General features: G+C 35.1%; 1 protein-coding gene across 1 annotated transcript; it reads left to right on the top strand.

The window, feature by feature from the left end:
• The first annotated feature begins 949 nt into the window (after positions 1-949).
• LOC120337199 (uncharacterized) lies at positions 950-25374 on the top strand. The gene is made up of 23 exons (XM_078116697.1): positions 950-1157; positions 1597-1632; positions 5028-6476; positions 6684-6994; positions 7258-7416; positions 7624-7785; positions 8167-8200; positions 8844-9133; positions 10085-10252; positions 10515-10571; positions 11736-11858; positions 12199-12300; positions 12615-12737; positions 13775-13852; positions 14516-14611; positions 15553-15675; positions 17719-17766; positions 18118-18180; positions 18358-18463; positions 18862-18924; positions 19088-20005; positions 21817-21900; positions 22753-25374. The coding sequence occupies exons 3-23, from the start codon at positions 5186-5188 to the stop codon at positions 22887-22889; spliced, it is 4536 nt and encodes a 1511-aa protein (XP_077972823.1). The 5' UTR covers positions 950-1157; positions 1597-1632; positions 5028-5185; the 3' UTR covers positions 22890-25374.
• The last annotated feature ends 597 nt before the right edge of the window (positions 25375-25971 follow it).

Genomic DNA, 25971 nt, shown 5'->3' with positions numbered 1-25971 from the left:
TAACTAATATCGATTCCAACCTGCAAGTATCAATTGTTGTCTGTTAGATGGAAGGAGTAACACAAACGTGCAACGCCTTGCTGTTCACGCGAAGGAGTTTGTTTCGCTACTGACAAGGGTGGTTGATTGGACAAAATTTTGTACGCGACAGGTGTGCTTGGCAGGTGTCCTTTCGTTACCGATGAATTCGCTTGTTTCAAACAAAGGTTTAAACTAAACTCTGTTAACGAAAAGGCTCCTCTTTAATTAGCAATATTAACTGAAGGGAGGTATTTTCAAGTATATATGCAATTTGAAATGAGTTGAAACAAAAGCTTGGCACCTAACTTGTTAAAATCGGAAAAGCACTTTCGCACTTTTTTTTTCAACTGCGAAACACTGTCGCACTCATAATTTCGTTAGAGTTAACACTAGGGATGAATCTAAATAGGTTTGGCTCGGCCGAATCCGAGTATTTGTGCTGGACTCGTGTCCAAGTCCCAAGTCCAATACTTCTACATTAGCTCCGAAATAAATACCCAAAGTGATGCTGTAGTTCGCGTATATTGGCCATAAATTAAACACTTTTCAAAATGAGACTATGTACCGGTAATTCCAAGCGTTGCACATAAACACTGTTGCTTTCGGGTCAATCATCTTTTCTAGTTGGCGCTTATAATGATAAATAACAATGGGCAATTATTGATTGCAATTCAGAAAAGCGTATTTGCCTTTCTCTCCACGAATCAGATAATAAACTAATTCAATCGTCGTTAAGGGCGCTCAAAAGGAGAGAAGGACTCTCTTTTTCCGACGCAATCCCTTTTAATAATACAAATCATGGCGCATTGAAAAGCATAATAAAATTTATTAACATTAATTTACAACGAATTACGAGTAAGAATTTACATACGGCTCTCGCTAACAGACACAAACGATAAATGTGAGAAATCTTGTGTTGTTGTTTTTTGTTTTCTTCTTGCGACTATAATATCTTTTCAATTTCATAATTTCCTTAGAGTTAACACTGATCCACACAACAGAGTAATATTCATTGTATTCAGGTAAACCATCATCAAGTCATCTCCATTTCAATCTCCAAAAATCAACTAAAGCAGGGGCTCAAGAACCTCCTCAACTTGTCGACCCCGTATATGAAGTGATACCCGAATCACCAGGTACAGTAATAATATTTGATAGTAACATTTGAATTCACGTTTTTGATGGTATAATAAGGAATGTTTTGTGGCTCATTTGGTTTTTATTTTAATCTTTCTGGTAATCTAACATATAACAACACGTGCATTTCACCAAATTAAACCGATGATAAACATTGTATGCTGGAATAAATAGCTTGTTGTCTACTATGTTGTTGTTGATCAGTGCTCTTTTGACTTGTCATAATTTTATTTCATTTTGAGTGCTTCTGAAGTGCGAGTGCTTCATACGACCCTTGCCACATATGCTTGCTTCAAAAGATTTTCCATTTTTCAAGAACTGTAAAATATCAAGCAATTGTTTGTGTTTTATTATATTGAAACAGTCATCAAAAATGTTTGGCAGTGATGGCTCCCTATTAGGTTTCTGCTTATTATTTATCGTTAATTGTATTTTCAGGTTTCATCAAGCGAGCAGCCGGAAGAGTTTTCAAAGGTAATAAAGCCATTTTAGGAAGTAGAATGTTACTTATTTTTATTCAACTTGATCAGTTTCTAATGAGGCAGATTCACACTCTAACTTCTGAAAGTAATTCTATTTCTACAAGCGGCTACTGGCGCTTGGGACTAGAGCTCAACTGGCATCACCTCTTGGCAGTTGGCACCGATACACCAATGACTGATTACCGATATCTATCTATTCGTACAATTGTTTGACACAATGAGTCAAAACAAAAATGGTTGTTCACAGCGAAATTCCACAGTTACTTACAGCCCGCCTCTCTTTGCCTGACAGTGTTTGGTTAATATTTTGCAAGTCCCAATTCAAACATCGACCATTAATCCGTAGTCGGGTACCCGCATTTAGAAATGAAACATTAAAAATCGCGAAAATTAATTTTGGAGAAAACTACAACTCACATATGTCAGTAGCGTCATAATAGTTTATATGTACAAAAATACGGTCGCATGTAGCACCGATCAAATTCATGAAATGTGAAACTATTACTTGGAATTTTTTGATAATGAAGTTGATTTTTTATTGCCATTCAATGATTATTTACATGCGCCATGATTAGTGGCGGGCAAAATCGCATTTTTTAATCGAGTAATTCGAATATTTTTAACGAACACCAAATAATGAGTATTGCCATTTTAAACAACATTAATTGGGATGTCGGCCGCCGAAACGATCGCCGTGACAATGAATTTTTTTTTTCGGATTTGCCTAGAAGACTGAAAACTATGTAACAATGCGGCATTTTTTATTTCATAATTTTGTCATAATCGAAGGCTGCAGTAAATTCTTTGTCACCGCGGTCGTTTCGGCGGCCGACATTTCAATAAATGTTGTCAAACTATATTAAAGCACTTTTTCATTCACTAGCAAATATTGATTTTCACGTAATGGCGGATATCGTAGTTTGGTTTTTATATTTCGGACAGAAATGTGAGTTCGCATCGGCAAAGAAGTTAAAGGCAACTATTAAGTAGGGCATTCACAACACAAATTAATTTTATTCTGATTTTTATCTTCTGTGTAGGATTTGTATCACAGTTTGTAAATTACGGTCCCAATTTTAAGCGAACAATATCATTATTACCGACCTCGGGATGCGATATTTGTGAAGCGAATAGTTGACATTTCTAATCTTTTAATTTTAGATCGTATCCGTGTTAATTTCGAATTAAATAATAATTAAAAACTCTGTAAATTGGTAATCTATTGCGGTGGTTCCCAACCACCGGTCCGCGGACCGGTGCCGGTCTGTGAAGCCTTTGTGCCGGTCCGCGAGAAATTTCGTTGTTTTTATGCCCTCTCAATCGCTTCACGGAAGACGAGTCTGTGTTGGTTTTTTACTCAATTTCTCTTCCGCCGTCATATTGTGACGTCTTTTGCGGCATCTTGGCGACGTATGTCGCGACATCTTGACGCAGAGTAATCACACTTTTCGCTTTTTTCAGATCCGATTCATCGCGAATGTTCTTCATCAAATCTCGCAAAATTCAGAAACTTAAAATCGGCACACATGCTTTTTCTGTGCTTCGCGATTATTCTGATTAATATGACAATCCATATAAAACGTTGTGCATATTTCTTTGTTCCAACCTGAAAACAGTCAAGGACAGTATAATATTCCAGTACAATATGAAGTTGTTGCGACCCTGCAGGTGACCACAAGATGCGCAAAAAAGCATGGGCCGCTGAGATTTTTTCCAGTACTTTGAGCAGACACAGTAGGATTTTGAGCTTGATGCAAGTTTACTGACGACTTTGTAATTGTAATGTAAATTCATTTCGTTTGTGGCGTCGATTAACTGCATAGAGAATTAATATTATAAACAGAATGAAAAAGAAAACGCTTGATTAAAATTGTGATTCTACTTTACAGTCCAGATTTAAAAAAGAATCACTGTCACAATTTTGGATATCTCTTGATAACAAATAACCACCGCTAAGTAATCGATCAATCAAACTGTTGTCCGTATATTCAACCAATTTGTTTATGCGCTATGCGAAAAAACAATTTCATCACTAGCTTCAACTAAAACGAAGCAAAGAAATCTGCTGCACGCCGCTTCAGAGATACGTGTTGCAGAAACCTTTTCGAGGCCTCGTTTGCAATGTTGTATTGGAAACGGAACAGCAGCAAAGTTCTCACTAGAGTTAATTGGGTCTGTACATCATTTGGCATGCACATGATTTTTATGAGATGTTTTATGCGTACCTTTCTAAAGCATAATGAGTGCCCATCCTGCATTATATTACGCAAATATATGTTATTATTACTTATCGATCTTAAGATCGATAAGTATATTGATAGGTATTTGTCTGTATGTATGTATGTCTGTCTGTGTGTGTGTCTGTCTGTTAGATGAACGCGATATCTCACGAACGCGTGGTTGAATCTGCTCCAAATTTTGCATGTGCATGCATCTTACCTCGGACCAGAAGCCTATAGATTTTGGGTTAATTATGTCGTATAATTAGCGAGTTATTAACTAATTACCGATCTAAGATCGATAAGTCTTCGGTCTCCGACCGATATTCTCGTTTTCTGTTTCAATCATTTCAATTTTCGCCAGTCCGCAAGTACATTTAATTTAATTTTACTGTTCGGCCAGGGTAGAAAGGTTGGGAACCACTGATCTATTGAATACTCAGTGTTGAGTATTCACGCAATTTAGCTTTGGGTTAAAACGCTGATACTAAACATGTGAATAAATCGCCAATAACAGCGGTTAACTTTGTTTCATGGAGGGAAGGGACAATATGCTTTCCGGACTTGCAATCAACAATTGCCCATTTTTATTTATCATTATCAGCATCGCAACATATCATGAAGACGAAAAAAGTCTGGTGGTGTCAATTGCGCTATAGCACTAACGCACAGAATAATATCGTTTTGACCACGAAGAATTGATGCGCGACCGAAAAACGACGCTGTTGCTTTTTTGTAAATGACATTTCACATCAAAAATTTTCCCAAAGGGAGGGGGAATATATTTTCATTTGGCTAATACGGACAACCCCCGAACTCGTAACATAACTAAAATAAGGAAAATCGGAACAAAATTATGGCCTAACCTGGTACACATACTACGGGAGTACCAAAATATGACCATCATTTTAATAAGACTGAAACCAAAATAGACACAAAAAAATTTAAATTGCTCCTGCATTCTGAAATAATGTCTTTTCTTAATATTTGTATCATAAACGACAATTTTCAAAGCATAGAAAGTGGTTTGGTGGATCAAAGACAAAATTTTGAAGGTTAAAAGCAATTTTGTTGGTGGTGCCGTTGGTTAGTAACCAATGTGCTGACCTATGGCCCATCTTACATACACTTGGATGTTACCTTCATATTGTTTTTATATTTTATCCAGGCTCACGTGCAAACAAATTTGTTCGATACTTTAATAAAAGAACTTGGGAACGAACAAGACTGAACATTACAGAATCCTACCGCAAACAAAAATTATCAGAGCCTGAATTTCAGGTGTTTCCTCAACTACGTATTGTGAATCAATTTTACTCTGGACAGATGGCCCCAGGTGATACCAAGTACAGGCCAGAAATCGATTTTATTCACACTCAACTTGGATTGTTCAACGATTCAAACTTGGGAAAAGAGATCTCCGTAAACAAACTACTCGAACATTTAGGTGATTCATCATGCAGAAGTGTGGTATTGGTTGGACCGCCAGGTAGCGGGAAAACCGTGGCCTTAAGACGACTGGCAGAAGATGTCTTTGCTGTCAATACTTTATTTAAGGATGCCAGACCTGACTCCAGATTACTTTCCGCAACATTAAATAAGTCTAAATGTAGATTCAAGTTTGTTCATTACTTTAATTTGAGAGATCTCTTAGTTTCATATTCTATAACACCAGAAGAAGCAGTGGATCCCTGTTTTTTGCTTTTTGGACAATTCGCGCCAGGTTTGAAAAATATTGAGGTACGTGAAGGGTATATATGGACTCAAAATCATCAGTCGGAATGTATATTTTTTCTTGATGGCCTGGATGAAGTTCCTTGGAATCTAGAGAGGAATTACAATAAGATGTCGTATACAGATAAGTCAAGCACTGCTACATTCATGTATAACTTCTTATCAGGCAATCTCTTTCCTAATGCAACATTAGTTATTTCTTCACGCGAATACGGAATTGCATCGTTGCCTTTGGAATTACGACCACAAATGGTGATCGCTCTTGCTGGCCTAGATCAAGAGGACATTAAGAAAATGTTTGTTGCGGTTTTAGGTGAGACCGGAGAAGAATCCTGGAATAAGTTAACAGTTCAATCACCATCTCTTGTCCAGTTCTCAAGCGTACCATTATTCTTGATTCTTAATGCGATAGTTCACAAGCTCAACCCGGAGAATCCACCCCATACCTTGACAGATGTAATGATACAAATAATCCATTTATTTAATCAATCCCGTCATGTTCGATATACACGACATCAAGATATTCGCAATCTAATGGAAATGTCATTCAAAGGCACAAAAGCAAAACGAGTAATTTTTACTGACAATGATCTCAAAAAGGTAGGCCTTCGTCCAGATGATGTCCGCGATCTTATGGTATATGTGCCTGGAAATGGCATAACACAGCCTCTCATGAGAGGTGACCATTTGATGCACTTCAGTCACCAAATCTTTCAAGAAATTCTGGCTTGTCTATACATTGCCAACATGGATCTTGACATTTTTCAATCTTTCGTAACTACAGAAATTCACGGTGATCATTGGGCTGTCGTTTTGAAATTTCTATGCGGAATTATCTTGAACGAGAATACTGCTACCAAGTTTATTAAGGAATTGATTGACGGTGAGTGTGATATATGAATCACTATTATATAATCACAAGCAAACAAATACACAGACTTAAATAACTGAAGCAGCATAGAAGTTTATTTCATTGAAAATCATCTGTTTATGCTACAATCGTAATTGCTTGAGAAAATACCAATAAATTCTGCTAAGACAAATACAATTTATCATATGTTTATCCAAGTTTTATTTTTATTTTTGATAGTTTCTTCATTGGCATCGAAAAAAGAAATTCTCAGACATAAAATAGAATCTTTATTCAATCACGCAACAAGATTTCAACAAATTGTGGAACTGTACAATACTTTGAATGAATCCAAGGACATAGAATTCATTCAGGCACTCGTGAAAAATATCACCTTTGAAAGGGAGATATTTACTGAATATGGAATGCATGCTGTTTCATCCGTGATGCGACATTGCAACTATCTGCAAATAATAAGATTAATAGACTGTAGCCTCAATGAGAATGTGCTAGAAGTTATGAGAAGAAATTTATGCTCGTCAAATCTGAAGGTGATTATTGGTTAATATATTTAAGTATTCGTCAAATTTACCATATGCTCATTTTCATCAAAAGCTTAGAAAAACAATTATTGACTGGTGGAACTGCTGTGGCTAGTAAGATTTTTTCATGGCCTCAGCAGTTAATAACATTAGTTCACACTGCACTATTTGGAAATGAACACAAGATATCGGTTCAGGATTAACTTTAAGGTGGATTACCCAAACTTGATTGAAGGCAATTGATTAACCTAAGAACTAAATTTTTTTTTTAGGTGGAAAGATTTGACGTGAGCAGAAACCAATTAAATGAGCAATCATGTACCATTCTGGGGTCAAGTCTACAAAAATGCTCTGTGAAAGAACTTATAATGCAAAACTGCAATCTCACTGACAAGAAACTTGAAGCTTTGTCAGGATTTGAATCATTGAAGGCAAGCATTTATGTTAAGTTTAGAGCCTATTAGGAGCCTAATAGTTTGATAACGGAAAATGAAATTCTAAATCAAAGTGAAAGTTTAAAGACTGAAATAATATGAGTTGCCTGAGCTTCATAAAAATCTTCTGTTATGACCATTGTTTATTTCCCAATGGATTCAAATGTGGTTATAATAAAAAATGGATAACTAATATATACACAGACATTTGACATTGGCCACAATGATCTTTCTAAAGTTTCAATGAAGAGCCTAAAAAATTTCATCTTGGAAAATAACGTGGAAACTCTTATCACCGATACTAGGCATTTACGACAGGAATGTTTGGATGATCTAAAGCAAACAACCAAAGTAGTGGAAACAGGAGTAAGAAAAGTAGATCTTCCTAAGTTTACTTTGATATCCTTGGAATGAATACTTTGATATCCTTAACTGTGATAGGTGCGTACGTCGGGTTACGATTAGACGGGTCGGCTTACATGCGAATTCTTTTAAATTCACTATTTTAAAGCCGTTTTCAGGGAGTCAGCTTATATGCCATGATATATGGTAAATCTTTTTAGTTATATTTTTTAATTATGAAAACTTAACTCCAAGGAACATCATTAATCTTATATGAACGTTGAACAATTAGTTCAATGTCCACTTACTATAAATCTATGAATAAGATATTCTACAATTTATTTTATATTATTTATTTTTCTAAATAAAATTATTTTTCTGAATAAAATTATTTTTCTATTGCAGGTAATGCAAAAAAAGAATCACAATATACTTCCAGGTATATATATCAACAATAAAATTGTTTCCATGATTTTAAATCCACCATGATACTGAATCAGGGCTCTGAATATTATCCTAAATTGTCTGCAGTTTTCCTGCCATTAGGTTGGGTCAAAAGTTTCCCATTTTACTGTGTGAGTGGTTCATGTGGCCTGGGCGATGTGTTGCATTGTGCTATGCGTTAGAAATATGCTTGCCACCGCCTGATTATCTTGAGTGGGTTCGCAAGTTCGAATCCCATGCGGGGTTAATTATGTGCTGAAGAATTGCTGGACTCCTCACCGCTGTAGATCATGTAATCGCTGGTCGCTTATGGCTCCCTCCACCATCAAATCCATGCTTCCGAAAACAAATAACTGTCTAACTGATCCGATATCCGACATGGACTGGTAACATGACCAGAGGTCATGGTTTCATCATATTAAGCCATCTCAGCTTTCCTCTATCCCGGGATAAATATGTAAATACTACCCTTATGCTTGCAAATTTGAGCTAAATGAACAAACTGAGAAAAAAGCAATCTCACACGTAGCAAGAGCGCATATACAATAACCACTCGAAAACTTTCAGGGCTTTTTGTGTGGAGTTGTAATATTTTGACCAAGTGTCTGAGTTATTTATTGGGTATTTCTGTGTTGCAGGCCCTGAAAAAGAAAAATACACCAAATTACTACAAATTGGTTCAAGCAAATCAGAGAGAATGAAGATTTTCACTGAAATGCATGCAGTCGGAGAGGCATTGAGTGATACAATTGCATCGAGTGTACAGGCAATCGACATGAGCAATGTCACACTCACATACAATGACATCCCAGCTCTTGGTTTTATCATAAGCCACTCAACAACACTAAGTATGGTCAATTTCAGCAACTGCAGATTACCACCAAACTCGATTGCTCGACTGGGATTTTCTATCAAAAGCAATGTTGTGGTAAGGCTTTCTTTCATTTTATTTCTATTTTCAAGCAAGCAAGTTACATGTTAACTCTGTTCAGCTACTAGTTTTTAGATAACATAGAATAGGAATAAAGAATTTCTTTAAGAGGAAACCTAGTAATACGAGAATATCGGTCGGAGACCGAAGACGTATCGATCGAAAGTTAGGGGATCCCCAAAACAGAAACTGCCGTTTCAAATTAATCCACTCTTACTCCACAGTGACACCGTGTGTCCAATCACTAATTAATTATTAACTCGCTAATTATACGATACAAATCAATACGCTTCTGGTCCGAGATATGATGAATGTACATGCAAAATTTGGAGCAGATTCAACCTCGCTTTCGTGAGATATCGCAATATTTTCAAAATATTTTCAAAATACCAGTTACAATACATAACATTACAAAATATCAATAACTTATATAAAATCCTGTAGAGTACTACAGTACAATTTCATTTCGTAAAATGAAAATACATATAAAGTATATCGGGCATATTTAAAATGTCTCGCTTTATTAATTTAAATGTTTTCAATTTAACCTGCGATTGCGTTCACAAAATAGAATGCCCACAAGTCTTAAATACCACGGCAATCTGCGGACATATAATATGTGGTAAACTGCCATAAAGTTTTGATTCGTATTTTTGCTATTTCGCGAATTCTTAGATGTACTTGTTAAACTGACTCCGCTCAATCGCAAAGCTACCACTCCGATTACTTTTAAAATAAAACCTTTTGAAATATCCATAAATCCACTATAAAATTTAAAATAATAGATAATAAGGCAAATCCCGCCCACAACCAGCAGTGCTTCGATTTTAGTGACATATGTTTCTAAACGCCGACCAAACATAATACGAATCCCCGCCCCCCTCACCCCCTGGCTGTGCCACTGCTAGCACACTATTACTCATTTACACAATCATAATCTACTTGCAGATTCATGAACTCAACATTGAAAAAAATTACAACCTCAATGTGGAAGACTTCATTGCCGGCGTCAAGCTTTGCATCAGGGAAGGAAGAGAATGCAATTTTATCTGTGATGTTGCGCAACTCACCAAAAAAGATAAAAAAGTCTTTAAAGCTGTGGTATTACAATACACGGTATGTGGAATTTAGTTCAACGCTAGCATTGTAACTCTTATGAGTCTTATGACTCCAGGAAGAATCAGAACACATTTTTAGAAATTACAGACAATAGTAGTACATTTGAACATTGATGTTGTGAAAAAACACTTGCTGCAAATTTAAGACTTCCATTTCTTGGGTATAGCCATACAGTTTTCTAATCACTGTTAAATTATACCCACAAACTATTCTAGTACTGATACATTAAAATATATCAATTTATAAAACTTTATTTAAGGAAACATCTCCTTCTCAATCTGCGAGGTCAAGACGTGTATTAGCAATGGAAAGCAGAGTAAGTAGCTTCTAACATATTGACATCTGAACCACTAAGCATTAGGAATGCTAATGAAGACATTTGTGAGTTTGAGAAAACCATGTGAGAACTTCTTGCTGCAGGTTGTTTCAATGGTTTTTCAATACAAATATGAAATATACCCTTGAAACAGTTTACAAATTTGATTTCATTTTTGTACAAGGTTGCCCTACGAGATACAAACAACTGCCGGTGTCTCACAAGCTATTTATATAAGTCAGAGGTGACGAACCTGCGGCCCGCGGGCCGCATGGGGCCCGCCAAAGAATTTTGTGCGGCTCGCGAAGCATTCAGACGATTCAGTGTATGTTTGGCTTGAAGTCATAAACCTTCAGAGACTGTACATATAAAATGGGAGCGCCAGTATTACCTGTATTACTGACAACGACATCTTGTTTTGTTGGATCAACAATGTATCAAAATAACCAATGTCTTAGTCTAGTTACGCTGGCTTATCAACAAACGCATAGGGATTAGGGAAGGAGGGGTAACCTCACTTTACAAAAATCTAATGTTTCAGGGCACGATACACGGGATATCTAAAGTAATAAAAAGTTTATAACTTCAGCTCTATGATTAAAATAATGGGAGATCTTGAATAAATGCCTACATTTTAAAAATCAGTTAATCGTTACAGGATGGATTCGTTTATATAACTCCTGTATCCGGAGGCTTGCGAAATACGGCTCTTTTGTACGAAGCCCTCGTCACTAATGTGAAATTTGTTAACGACAAATTTGGTATGCAGTTTAGAGATTCCAAAACGTCATTTCGTCCTAATATAAGCGCTTAGTAAAGCAAAAAACTTTCCAAAAATTTCACTAAGCAAAACTTGAATTGAATGTTCTATTTTTATTTTATACTGCAATATATCATTAGATAACTTCATCTTTATAGATGCTGTTGTTCGTTTTTGTTGGTGAAAATTAATAGGCATCAAACTATATATGACTAAAAAGTTGTGCGGCCCGCTTACTCAGCAGTGACTGATAAAATGGCCTGCGAGAGCAAATGGGTTCGTCACCCCTGACATAAGTACATTCAAGATATTTATTACACTACACTATTTAAATTGCATCAATTGAAATTTTATCAGCTAGTTAATTAAAACCCATAATAATATTGGATTTTTGTGCATTTCAGTTGCAAATTCCACAAGTTCCTGTGAGGCGGTACAAGAAGCACACAGGAAAGTCTTATAGCATTAGACATCAGAGAAAAGCTGTTGAAGACAAATCTCAAACAGCTCCATATTCAACTAGTCAGGTTAGTGCCTTGAATATGATTTAAAAAAATTTGCCCCAAATGATTTGACTGTTAGATTAGTTATTCGAAAAAAGCAAATGAATTTTGTTAACTTACCATCCTATTGAAATGTTTTTTTGCACTAGAAAATTTTTTGGACAAATTGTCAATATGAGAATTAGACTAGTATTATTTATCCCGGAAGATAGGAACATTGCATAAACAACTAACCAAATACTGCATTCCATATATAGCTATTCCTCCATCTTCATGAGATTAATATTAAATCTATTATTGAACCCTGAAATAATCAATTATAACTGCATGTTACAAAAGATTCAAAAGAACCTAATGATTTTAGTTACAGCCATCAAAGACAGATCAGACAACTACAGATCCAAGAATCGTTGCCCACACAGAAAATACTGACAAACGGGAAGAGGAACCTCTAGAAACATTCTCTGTAAGTCGAGCAGTAACATTACATTATGGAAATTCATTCAGGATTTCACTTTATTGCAATTAATATAATGTTACCGGTAATAATAATTTATTGGGAAATATTTTGACATTTCAATATAGTTGTCTTATTTTTGATAACTTTCATTACTAAATTGAACCTTGAAAAACCTTGGATAAAAATTTGCTAACTTGCTCAACTTTCCCACGTTGGCTGTGAGAAATCGTTTGCACATTTTTTAACAAAATTCTTGATCTACTTAGACAAAATCGAAAATCCCGCAGTCATACACTCATAAAATTTTATTTGATAAACAGGATGCTACAGTCTCCACAAATAGGTATTCTACACAGCCGAAAAGAACGAAAAAAAATGTGACAAAGTACAAGCCCAAAACTGTTGCGGAATCTGTTAAGTATAGGAAGATGCAGAGATATCAGGTATTGTTAACTATCCTGTATAGCAGTGGTTCCCAAACTGTGGGTTGCGCCCCAAGATGGGGTCGCGGAAAGATTTTCGGGGTCGCCTAATTTCTTTCCAACATGCACACAATTGACTAGGATTGGAAAATGAAATTTGTAATAGCCGTCAAGTATTTTTACGCGCACGTGTCTAAAATCTACAAATGGGCTACGTGCTTTGTCCACATCGCCTCCACCTGAAAGTAAACATTTCGTATTGCAATAATACGTATTTAGACGTCTTATACATAATTTCGAGCAGTCAAACACGAAACCACAACAATTTCTAGCATAATAAAAGTCATTTAAAAGATGTGAGTCCGTACACGCTTTTTCCTATTTTACTTTCATGCTCTATTTTACGTTCGAATTAATAATAGAGCAATCTGTAATATGCAATCTTGAACTGAAAATAATAAAAAAAACTGTTGGAATATAATAAATAAGAATTTAAATTTATGTTTATTTAGAAGCAGTCTTACTATTTCCGAAGTATCGTACGCTTTCTTACAATCTACCACAAATCTTCTGTGTTATCAAATCTTCTGAGGTTTCCCTGTTTTCCCGGCGCTTTGCCGGACTCGTTCATATAATTTTTGTGCCAATGTTCTCCGCTAACGTCCACTTTTAGTCGATATATGGGTAGGCTACATTGTAATAAAACTTATATATTCATTTTTGAAATTGCTGAACGTAGATTTAGAATGGATGAAAAGGTACTTTGCACACACACAATTGACAGCTCAATAATGTGTAAGACGCCAGGGTTGGTTTCCCCACTGTGGCTATTCATCACTTTGCTTGACATACTATAAATAATGTAATCTTTGATGAATTATATATTCTGCATATATATTACTGTATTATATTGAATCAGCAAATTGGCTTTGGTTTGCGTGATATGTAAACCCATTAGTTCATCAAGCCTCCTTTTTGCACTACTTATGCAAGGGCTTGTCAGAGAAAAATTCTGGAAAACTTGAATGTTGAATAAATAACATTTTCTTTTTTTTTAGTCAATTCTAAGCACATTAGAAGAAGAAATAAGTGAAACCCTGTTTCATTCAAAATTGGATAAAAGTGTAAAAATAGCGGTAAGTTGACAAACTGTACCATGCAATTCAAGAGTTTCGCTGCGCACCAACACAGATGTATTTCTGTAACGTTGCACCTGACAAAATAAGACTTACTCAGACCATCAGTTTACAACAATCAAACTGACCGGCCTTCGATTCTGAAATGTTTTTGCAGGGAATATTTTATCTACGGACCACCGCAAATGCGGATCTACAATATTTTCCATTCACAGGGGGGGGGGGAAGAGATTTATTGTTTCATCAACCAGAAAACAAGCAATGGTACAAAACATTTATAAAAAATATTTCGGTAATTTGGTATTGACTGGGGAGGGAGAGATACGACCATAAGGTCATTGAAGTCAGCTTCCCCCAAAATCTCTATTGAGATTCGCATTTAATGTATGTAAACAGTGGCTAAAAAAGCTACCTGTTGGATAGTTTGACTAAATCTTTTATAGAATATTTTGGGGTTTTATCTATAAAGACGTTAAACCAATGGATATCCACAGTGAACAGCATGTAGGACAACCAGAAATTATCTAGAATCATAAAAAATGTTATTTATTAGTGTTTTACTTGCTTCGCAGTCCTATTGCTCCCAAAAACAACTATGGTTCTACACAATGTCCCTTTCCCTGCTAAAACTCGACTATCATATTTATTTCTATTTATTTTCAGGCATTGGCATCAGATAGAACAAGGTTTCATGTTTTAGCAAATAAAACAACAAAGTCAGCAGGACTGAGGCGGCATGTTGAAAACACGCATTCGATGGTAATATGATTTGTTGTACCCTAGATATTTAATCTAGAAGAAAAATATTGTTTTGTTGTTTGTTGAGGCCCGTGACAGTCTAAAAACGATAATTAATCTGAAGTATATTCGATCAATTTTTATTGTACTGAAATAAATTTTACTCCATGAGAGTTTACAGCAGATTTACGGATTTTTTGAAAGGTTTTTACTTTAAAAATAATCGAAGTGGCAGCATTGCGATTGAGCGGATTGTCACTGTTACAAGTATAGCTCAAATTTGCCGAATTGGCAAAATAACAAAAATACGGATCAAAACCCCAGAAACTTGACCCCCCAGAAATGGGGGGGGGGGGGGGGGTCAAGTTCCTTACCTAACGGGCATTAAAATGATGTTGGCAACTTTAAATAGCCTATAAAACATCTATATGCCGGGGCAGTCAATAGCAATTGAGTAAGTTCAGGCTAGGTAACAATCTTAAGTCTGGATTTTTGCAAGTTTATTTCTTTTCAAAATTATGCTTTTGTTTAATTTCTTTCTATTTATTAATACTTACAATGAGTGCATTTTGGATTATATTTTATTGCTCAAATAGTATTTAGAATCCTTTTGAGAATTTGGAATAAGCACCAGCCCATTTATTTCATCAGAAACATTCAGTTATGACAAGGCACATTGTTGTCGAACACTTTCTCAATACCTTCAAATTTACTATCAGTAGACAAATTTTCAAACATTCCCTGGGAATTTAGAAGTCAGCAAATAACATGGCTTCATTTCATACTGTACTCAAAACTAGGGTTTCAAGCTTCAAAAACAGTTACAACACCCAGCTTTTCGGGTTAGGGCAGATACCCTAGTTCCGGTCTGAATTTTATCACTGAAGGCCATGCCTAATTTTCGATACTTTGAATTGATGATTATTTGATAATTGATGACTTATGATAATATATACACATAGGTTTCCTCAATGAGGAAAAGCAGCAAGAAAGATTCTGGAATCAAATCGTTCAGCTACTTCAGTTCAGCAGCCAGCAAAAAAAGCATTCACAGGAAATATTCTGGACTCGGAACGAGAATTTCTGTAAGATACTAATTTATGATTTTATAACCCCATTTCAAAAAAAATAAATCACACTGAAATGGCATCTGCAATGCAGGCTCCAGGTAAACTAACTCTCTCCATGTCGTGATACGTAGTACAGCTTCAACCCTAATACCTACATAACGTCAGGCTTCCACCCTAATAGCCATGAACTTATTAATTTATCCCTTCAAACAAAGATTCTGGACCAGGGGTGCACAACACCGATGCATGCGTGCCAATGTAAAAAGTCATAAACCAGTGGTTCTTAAACTTTTTGAGCGGCGCCCCCCTTTGAAAAATTTTACAAACTTCGCGCCCCTCCTATTTTTGCTTTGAAAAAATGCTTTTGTGATGGGCAGGTTGCTATATATTATGATGGCGCTATAAGAGTGTTGGTCTCATTGCGTCATTGCTCAGATTGTTTAGGCATAAAACGCTTTGGAGTACAACTTTGCCATTCACTGTCGTATGTATAAAGCCAAATAATGGTTGGTCATCATACATTCTCGTTTTCCCCTCAGTTTGCAATACCTGGCAAAGTCAAACTAATTTTCAAGTAAAACTAAACACGCAATAAACCTATGCTTTAATGTATTTTCTGCTTAAACGTTTACATAAGACACGTAAAATTTCAATCAATTGTTTACTTCATCACTATTGAACGATGCCAAAATTATTTACTGTGTGTTAAAAATAAGCAACAATTACAGACTTCTTGGCTTGCCTAACGTTTCAAACAAAAATGGAGAAGTACAAATGAATTTATGTAAATTTAAAAGCAGATAATTGTTTAATAGTTATTATGCATGTGGACGTTTCCTCGGCCCTTGACCGCTGAAAAATAAATTCGCCAAGGCGTTCGCGATTGCATTTTGTTAAAATCTCGATTGTTTTCGTAAGCGTGGCCTGCTATTTAAGCCGTAAAAATCTTGATTTTGGTGTTCATTCTCCCTAAATCAGAAATTTCCCTCGACATATTCTTGTGTCGCGAAGACGATTATAACTACTTTTTTTGTTCTCGAATAGAACCATGACACCTCTGAGGAAAACGAGTTAGTTTTTATTATATAATCATCAGCGACGAGATGCTAAAGATGGAATTAAGTAGTGAATCTGCAACCAAATATTTCTTTATTGTAAAAGCGAAATTGTAAAATACTGAAAATAAAACTGAAAATATCATGAGTTTTGTTTTGGGGTGGACCGCACCAGCCATTTTTATGGTTGCGGATTACCGTGGTATTTTGAAGTAGTGGTGCTTTTAGTTTATCGACGCAATCGCAGATTTGATTTATCACAATTAAATGAATAAAGTAACCATTTTAAATGAGTATATCGGTCATGGATTGAATATTTTATTCAACACGAAAATCATTACCTATCCAGTGACAAAGTCGGCTCTTATAACGACTTCCGATTCCATCTTGTGACCTTTCGCGCCCCCCTGTGAGCATCTCGCGCCCCCCAGTTTAAGAACCACTGTCATAAACTGAAAGGGCATGCAAACGGTATGGGAAAAATTACATCTATAATAATAGCTTACGTTTAGGAGTTCACTCGTACAATTGTGAACAGGCTTTCCCAATCATGAACAAATCTTAAGCTTACGGACATGGTAATTTGAATCTTCTCTTTGAAGCCAAACATTTTAAATCTGGTTCACCAACAAAGCAGAAGTTTTCCGGGGACAAAAAATTGGTTTAGTAAATAGTTAGTTGTTATGTGTTTCATGAACGTTCATCCACAATACCAACGATTATTTGAATGTGGCATGGCAACAGGATTATTATGAAAACTTTGACACATCCTCATTTAAGTTGTGCACCTCTGCTCCAGACAACCAACTGCTAACATACTAAAAGCTACCAAGTTTTTGAAAAGAAATAGTTCTAACTTTATTATTATGAATGGGTTAATATATAATGTGATAAGAATGAGGTATGAAAATTTCTTCTCGTAAATCCAGACTTTTAAAAGTGCACAAAAACTGAAAATATATTGCAAAGCATTACAAATCAAATTCACCCTCATTTCCAACAGGAGGACAAAAGCAGAAGAACAGAACATTCATTACAAGACAATGTAGATGTGAGATATTTATTCAAACTACAACTTACATTTTCGATTAGGAATTGAATTCTTTAGCTACCTCGATGTTAAAGCATTAAAATTATCATTAGCACTGAAAATTCTCATAAAAATGAGTTCACTATATATATTTTTCTGTACGAGATAGTCACTCCGAAGTTTTGGTCAAAGGGTTTAAATTTTCTGTTTTAGAAAACCCTACCTAATATACGGAGTTACTTTGGCGAGTGGTGATATCAAATTCTGTGATTCTGCCAAGTTATGTGAAAATTTAGCAACCACCTTGCCATTATTCAATTCTCAGTTTCTTTAATGATAAGATTTATTACACTTATTATTATAACTTTTCAGACTGACAGTGCACATGGAAGTTTCGGCAGTTCCGAAAATTTTGATATTTTAAGGAAAAATAATGTAAGTCAGAAATACTTTTTTTGCTGTTTTGCTTCAGAAAAATTGTACACCAGTTACCTCTACTAATTGTTTGTTCTCACTTCACAATTACTAAACTGGGAAAAGTATATGCATAAAGCTAAAAACATCAATTGTCGATCTCAATTACTGATTACGAATATTTTGTAACTCATTCAGGATCACGATCCAAAAGTGGTTGGGCACCAAAGCTTCGAAATGACATGCAAATATGGGCTTGGAGTCGTGGAAAGTAAAACTGAGCAGATTGTAAGGTGGTTAAATAGTAAGTACTGAATGATCAACATAATGGGATTGGAGAATATGAATCAGAGACAAGAATTTTGTTAAATTTTGACTATTTGACCCTATTCAAACCGATTTTCTGAATTCAATTTGCATGGGTCATTCAATCGCCTGTTCATAATATGCCTGTAATTCTAAGTCATCAGAGATTTAGTCATTTCTCAAAACTATTGAAAGTCTGAGGTGAAATTTTGATTTGAGTATAAATAGTTTTAACACTGGAAGATTTTGGATATGAAGCTTTCCACACAGAATGTAATAAGTTATCAACTTCAATGAGTTTTTTTAAACTTTCTCCTATTTCATTAAATATGCCTAATTTGAGTAGATCAATACGTTTTGCTTAACCTTGTTGTAATGTGAGATATTTATTAACAGAAAAACAATCGCAAAAGTTTGAATTACCACCAGAAGAGGATTTTGTAAAAGGGAGTGAGCAAGGTAATATGCTTGAGATCTAGTTAGCGATAACCGAAGAGGTTTGTTTGAATGAAGTTAAGATTATTTAGTATCGGCTTAGCCTAAAATTACCCAAGGAATAAGATATTACCACTAAGAAGGCTCAAGACAAGCATCCTTCGATATCTATCTGTTTTTTTTTCAGGGCATATAGATCTTCTTGAAATGAAACTTGACAATGCTCTTCGTAGACCAGAAGTAGTATATGCAACCATTGGTGAAAAAGGTGGAGAAGTGAGAATATCCTCCTTCAAAATATATTTTCCACGCGGTGCAGTTAAAGAAGAAACAGAATTTTTCTTCAAGTCATGCTCTTTTCCCGATGAACAGCAGTCTGAGGGTTTTTTCCCCATAACTCCTGTCCTCACATGCAGACTGATAAATGAGCCCCACAGATTGAAAGATGATACGATACTGCCATTTACTTTTCATAAGTCAGTCAAAATAACAATGAGAACTTTTTGTAGCCCAAAATGTGTGAACGTACCAGTTATAGTTTCAGTATTCCATACAAATGAGAAGGGTAAAGGTGGTCGACAAGTAAGATCTCATGAGACAATACTTGGTCGATTGGGTGTTATTGATATTGAAGTTAAAGACTTTTGCAAATTTGAGCCCTCAATTCCTAATGAGCAATTGAAAAACATAAAGTTTTCCCTAAAAAACAATATCAGCTTTGAGAATACAGAAAGGGTAATTTCCTATTTTTGGAAAGAAGAAAAAAACATCACTGCTAATGATTTGGGTAGCAGTGGAAGTCCAATAGCAACAGGATTTCCATTGCCAGTAGAAATCATCATTTCCCAAGATTCGACCATTAAGCTTTCGATGAATTGTAAATACCCCAATGAAACTGAAGTTGAACCTTTGGATCGTAGCTTCAAATTTGCTGAAGATTTGCTCATACAAAAGTACCATATGGTATTCTTCGAGTTAAAAAAACTAACACATAAATCTTGTAAATTAAAAATTGATTATACCATCAGAGCAATCGACTCATACCAGAAATCTAGAACAAGGGGACCGCTTCCTATCTTTGTTGAATGGCCTATAAAACAAAATGGTAAGTGATATTTTCTACCTTTTTGGGATCGCTTAAAGCAGCTTTCAGATTCTGTAGTAGCTAAAATTTGCATGCAGGCCGCATGATTGGAAACACGCTACTTCGCGGGTCTAACAATCAAAGCCGGCATTGTTATTTATGCTTTGTGTGAAATTGGTGTGCCCTTCGCGATCCTTAAAATTCGTCGCTCGAGCTCTCGCCCCCCAGTTTGGGAAACCCTGATTCAAATATCTCGGTATTCAGACTGATTCACGCTTAAAACAATATCGGTATACAATCTCACACCCATTAGTGCATATTAGCAACCTATTAATAACCCCATTTTTTACTAGCAGTTTATGAAACTTAAAGTTTCTTTTTCAAATTTAGAACTTAAAAAACAATTCCGAATGGTGCAGAAATTCTCGCACAAAAGATATTGCTATTTACTGTAAAATTTTAAAATATTGGAGCAGATTTTGTAGAAAAATGTAATTTAATAGTCGAAAAAGTACAACAGAGGAATTTCTATTGCTACTAAACGGATTGTTTGTCCAGCCTACAATGGAAATATCCCAAAAAGTTAGATATGACTAAATAAATTGTCATACATATATCTAGGACAATTTTGCAAGACTGAACCTGAGTAAAATATTTTTCTGCAGTCAGTTTATACTGTAACACTCAATACCTAATTCTAATAAACAGGAAATATTGAAAATGAAGGGTGGGTTTTAAAAGTAGATCAATGCTCTTTAACCTTTTTGTTATTGTGGAACCCCTAATATAATTTTTCGTTTTTTATGGAACCCCAATTAAAAATTTTTTTTTTAACTTCGGCAATTGATTTACATTTTCGCTTCGGAGAAGAAGCAGGTGCCTCTTTCGCATTTGAATTACTTTGCTCATTGCCGTCCTGACCTTCACCGTTGTTATTATTTTGCCTCACATAAAAAAAATATACTATTTGCTTCATCTGTATTAACTAAATATTAAAAAGTTGGGTCTCACACTATTTATAATATATTCCAACAAAAGCTGAACAACAACTCTAGTTTCTAGTATATACTCTCTCTAGTCTCGAGCAATATCTACATACTTTGAACATCATGTCACTGTGGTGCCACAATAGCTTGTTCTTGTCAGTTGCATACCAATGACTAAAGTGATGCAACAACCAAAAAAATTTCTATTTTGTCTATTAACTGATGAATGAATGTTGACTGTTGAAAAACTGATATGAACGCGTCACGATGGTCTAAGAATATTTATAATGATGCATCAACATACTGAAAACAAGAAATGATTCCCCCTGAAAAAAAAAAAAAACGTGGAACCCCTACGGAACCCTATAAACTCACAGAACCCCACTGCATGTATTACGGAGCCCTAGGGTTCTGCGGAACCCCTGTTGAAGTGCACTGAGGTAAATGAACCACTAAATACATATTTTCCATTTCATATGCAAGGATACTGTACCTTGTTTTTACTCAAGAAAATAAGATTCTTCATATTTTTAAGCCCACCAGTAATGAAAGTATTTCATTAAATTTAACTGTTTCAAATTATTATTTTGATTTGTAGTTCGTCTTGTGAAAAATGTATGTGGCAAAGTTTGCGGCCCGCTGGGCCTTCAGATTTATGCTTGCGGCCCTCTTGGTAATTTGAGTTGTGCAGGCCTGCTGTAGATGGAATCAAATTAATATCTATGAAAGTAATGATAACATGTGCCATAAACAAATAAATTTTGACTAATGATATTTGATATATTGTTATTTGGTGTATCAAACTATACAATAATATTTGTAAAATATGCGAATAAATTTCTACAGAATCCACTGGGGCCACTGGTATAAGTGTTAGTGGTGCTGATTGCAAAATAATACAACGAGGAAACATAAGCGCAATAGCAGCAGGTATGTCATATATATACATATATACCGTAAGTCCCATCCCCAGTTATTTGCAGTTCACATATTATGTTGTAACAATATTTTCATTAGTTGCCCAAAATTATCCTTTAGAATCATTGTTTAGTGTTTTACATTTTATCCGCGAATAATTGGATTTATTTTCTTAACTGGTAAGCCGGTTTCTGCTTTTTAAAATTTTATTGTATTCACAATTTCACTTCAAAATGGAATATTTCAGAAAAAAACATTAATTCAAAATATCTGATTTATTCAAATATACTTTAGTGGATGCTAAATAAGTTTGAAACAAGTTATTTTGGTCCTCAACCTGTTATGCTTATTCTCCCTTTGAATCTTTTTAAATACCAGAAACATTTTACAAAAAGACATCACTTCAAAACTAGAGATTTCCACAGGCTATATAAATAGTGTATTCTATCTAAGTGGATTTAGTGCGGTGCTTTTCAACCTTTCTTTGTCCTTCACTCTAAATCTGGTACACCCCCACCCATCCTACATTTTTAATCGCCCAAAAACACAATGTTTTACCAACAGAATACTTTATTATCTGTGTCCTGTGAAGGTTGCTCCTGGATTTCACCAGCAATTGTACAAAGTGAGGTAATAATCTCAATTCCAGTGTCCCTATTATTAATGTAAATTATACCCAAGAACTTTAACAGTATAACTTCATGAATTTCTCAGAAGCTCCAGCAATTATGCGAAGTGTGTTAAATTATGCTAAAGTTATTCTCCAGACATGTGGTAGATTTAGATTCACTTGTGATCACTGATATCGGCTTTGGAAGCAGGATGGAACATCTGAAAATGTAATTGCTCTTTTTATATCTACAGGTACAGGCCAACGAATTGCAGCTGCAGGACAAGATGCTCCACAACCAAACTTTCAATGCAGCACTTTAACTATTTATTTAGTTGTTACCGCTATTATTGCCATTTTTTTATCACTATTATTTCAAACTATGAAATGATGCCACTTCTTACATTAAGAATGCTATTTCTATAACATCTCCCTGGTGCCTTTTTTTACACAAGTTTTAATTTCAAATTGTAAACGCATAGCTGGAGCGCAAAGTTTGAGAATTATACCTGTGCTGTTAGAATTACCGTATTTTCCTGGCTAGCAAATCTCAAAAAGAGGGTTTTTCCATATAGCCATCCAATAGGACCGGGCAGAAAAATTGCCTTTTCGTTGGTCCTTTTTGGGCACTAATATGCGTTCTTATTATTATAAGTTAGAACAGTGGTTCCCAAACTTTTTAGAGTTGGGATGGGACCCACTATATATTACCACAGCTTATGGCATGGCGACCCACAACAAAATATCTTGGTTGGTTCTATTTTTTTTTTTTTTTATGACAGAACACAGCAATGGCTAATCATCGCAAAACTACCATGTTTCCTCGAAAATAAAACCTGGCCTGAAAATAAGACTTAATTTGAATTTTAAAAATTATTTTAATTAAACCCTACCCTTAAAATAAATTTAAAATGTGTAGGAGAGGAAAGGTTCAATGACCTGAGGTAAGGTGAAGATCATACCACTATTCAAGATTGTGTGATATCACAATTATGATATTTGTCACTTGATTTTTGTATAGGAAACACGAATAAAAACAATGGATGTCGGTTTTTATATGATGTTTAATAAAGAATCTCGTGATTTTATTTTTGATAAATGAACACAAAAGACCTCTTCCAAAAAAAAAACCATAGTGTTATTCTTCAAAAGAAAATAAATCTAAATCCTTCTAAATTTCAGGGAAACACAGTAAGAAGTGCTGTACAGTGTACAAAAACTGCTATGCGTAAAAAAGCCACATGGTCATTCTTTGTGTAGCAAATTTTTGTTTCTTTGAAAAGATCATAAAAAGGAAACTTTCAGTTTAAAATTTTAATTCAAATTTTTTTTTTTGAAGATTTACGTATTCGAGTCGGTAAACACTGGTAATTGTAGAATAGCTCATGTTGATCATCTTCGTTTATATTTGAGGGAAGATTGTGACAGTGTGCCTGTTATTATTGCTGATATCCCAGACAATATTGCTGTTTCTAATGATGAGCAGGATGTTGTTATTCCTGTTGATGTTGAGCCAGAAGTTAATTTAGATTTGCCTGTAGGGGGGTCTGATGAAAATCAGGTTGTTACTCGTTCTGGTAGGACAAGGCGGCCTTGCCTACTTGGATGATTTTCATACTTGATTTATGCTCTGTAACATTTTGTTTTGAATTACATTGGGAATTGTGCTATAATGTATATATTTAGGTAGGACTAGTTAGTGTTTTTAGATAGGGTTTATTTGATTTTGTAGTTGGGAATTTTTTGTATTTTTATTGTGTATTTTGTAAATAGTGTGCTTTATATTTGTCATACTTTCAGGAATGCTTTCTACTGTTTAATATTTCGTTCCACATTTTTACATTTACACATTTTTACGAGTTTTGTATTCCTGCTGTGTTAATACCTTTCTTAGGGGATGTTTTTATTTTTTTTTGAGAGTAAATTTTTCAGAATTTTCACTAATGAACAGGGGGGTATTGTGGCGGGACTGGATTGTCCTATTTTTTTATTGTTTTATATTTTATTTATATTTCTTGTCTAGTATTGCATATGCATTGGTGTGTGGAGTCTGATCCATAATTCGGCCTATAGTTAGATCCTGTTACTCGACTCCAACCACCACTGCATATGTGAACTGGCTGCAGTTTGCAGCATTCGCTCTTCTTTGCTTTTGCTGTTGCTGAGTAAGGACCGTATTTTGTCGCTCTTCCATTCTATCTGCTTCAATCGTGGATTTTACACTATTTTAATAGAGTCTTTCATTTGCATCGTGAACTTCGAACCTATTTGTGTGTCTTTGCAGCACACAGGATCTTCTAACTAATTATTACTAGACTATATTATACCGGTATTCCGGATAAGTCGTACCGTTGCACCACCGATCCTATTAACCAGTATAACTAACTAAAGCTTTCTACATCTTTTCACGACCCACTAAGACTCATTTTGCGACCCATAGTTTCGGAACCGCTGTGTTAGAACCAATCTGTATCAGTATTAGCATACCCACAAAATTAACTTTTCTTTTACAATAAAGCAGTAATTTTAGCATTAAAAAGGTAATGACAATAATTTTGAAACTGTAACATATGGTGAGATAAGTATATTACCGCACGCAGGGATGGTCAATTCGAATTTAATATCCAAATATCGCAACCTTAGAATATCGTTTTTAGCGTTTATAAAAATATCAAGCATACGCCAAAAAGACGGCCCCACAAAATCAGGTAAAAAAATTGGGTCCAGAAAATAGACTTAATGGCCAGGAAATACGGTAAAGATGCAAAGAATAACGATCACTGATTATTACATTTATTTATTGGACAATATATATGTTTATATATATATCTTGTTAGTTATTTGAGTTTCTTTATTTAATTACAGAACATAGCTAGTTTGGCTTGCTTTTTTTGGAACACCTTTGCAATTGGTAGGCAAAAAACTACTAATTTTAGATTTGACTGAGACCTTTTACTTTTGGCATTGCCCAAGTTATTACACTCTTTGATATGTACCAAGGATATGTAACCTGCCATGCCAACATAGTAACATATAATGCCTCAACCGCAAGGCCACTGCTTCTTTTGGAAGAAGGAATAAGTTAGACTGTTCAATATGCCATCTCTTCGATTTTGCTGCAGTTATTAGTTTCAAGTGTGGTGTCGTTAACAAATACCACATTTTGATATCCAATTAATTCAGTGTTTAGTGCAGTTTAATGCTGTGTTATCACTGACGTAAGACATGAAGTTAGAAAATCAATTTTTATGAGCGTTTTCACAATTTCACTATGAATAAGGTCTTCTTGTATAAGCACCCACTGATTTGCTGAGGAGCGATTAACATAATTTCTCATGCTGTATTGGATTTTTCATCTTGTCCCTAGTACAGTTAACACACCAATTTATGTATTGGAACTAATTTGAATCTCTGTATGAGCTTATTCCAAAATTCTATATTTATCTCACATAGCACATACCAATAAACACAAC

Source organism: Styela clava, chromosome 10 (genome assembly GCF_964204865.1).
Source record: "Styela clava chromosome 10, kaStyClav1.hap1.2, whole genome shotgun sequence".
NCBI lineage: Eukaryota > Metazoa > Chordata > Ascidiacea > Stolidobranchia > Styelidae > Styela > Styela clava.
The sequence above is the reverse complement of the archived record's forward strand: the minus strand, read 5'-3'. Positions and strand labels throughout refer to the sequence as shown.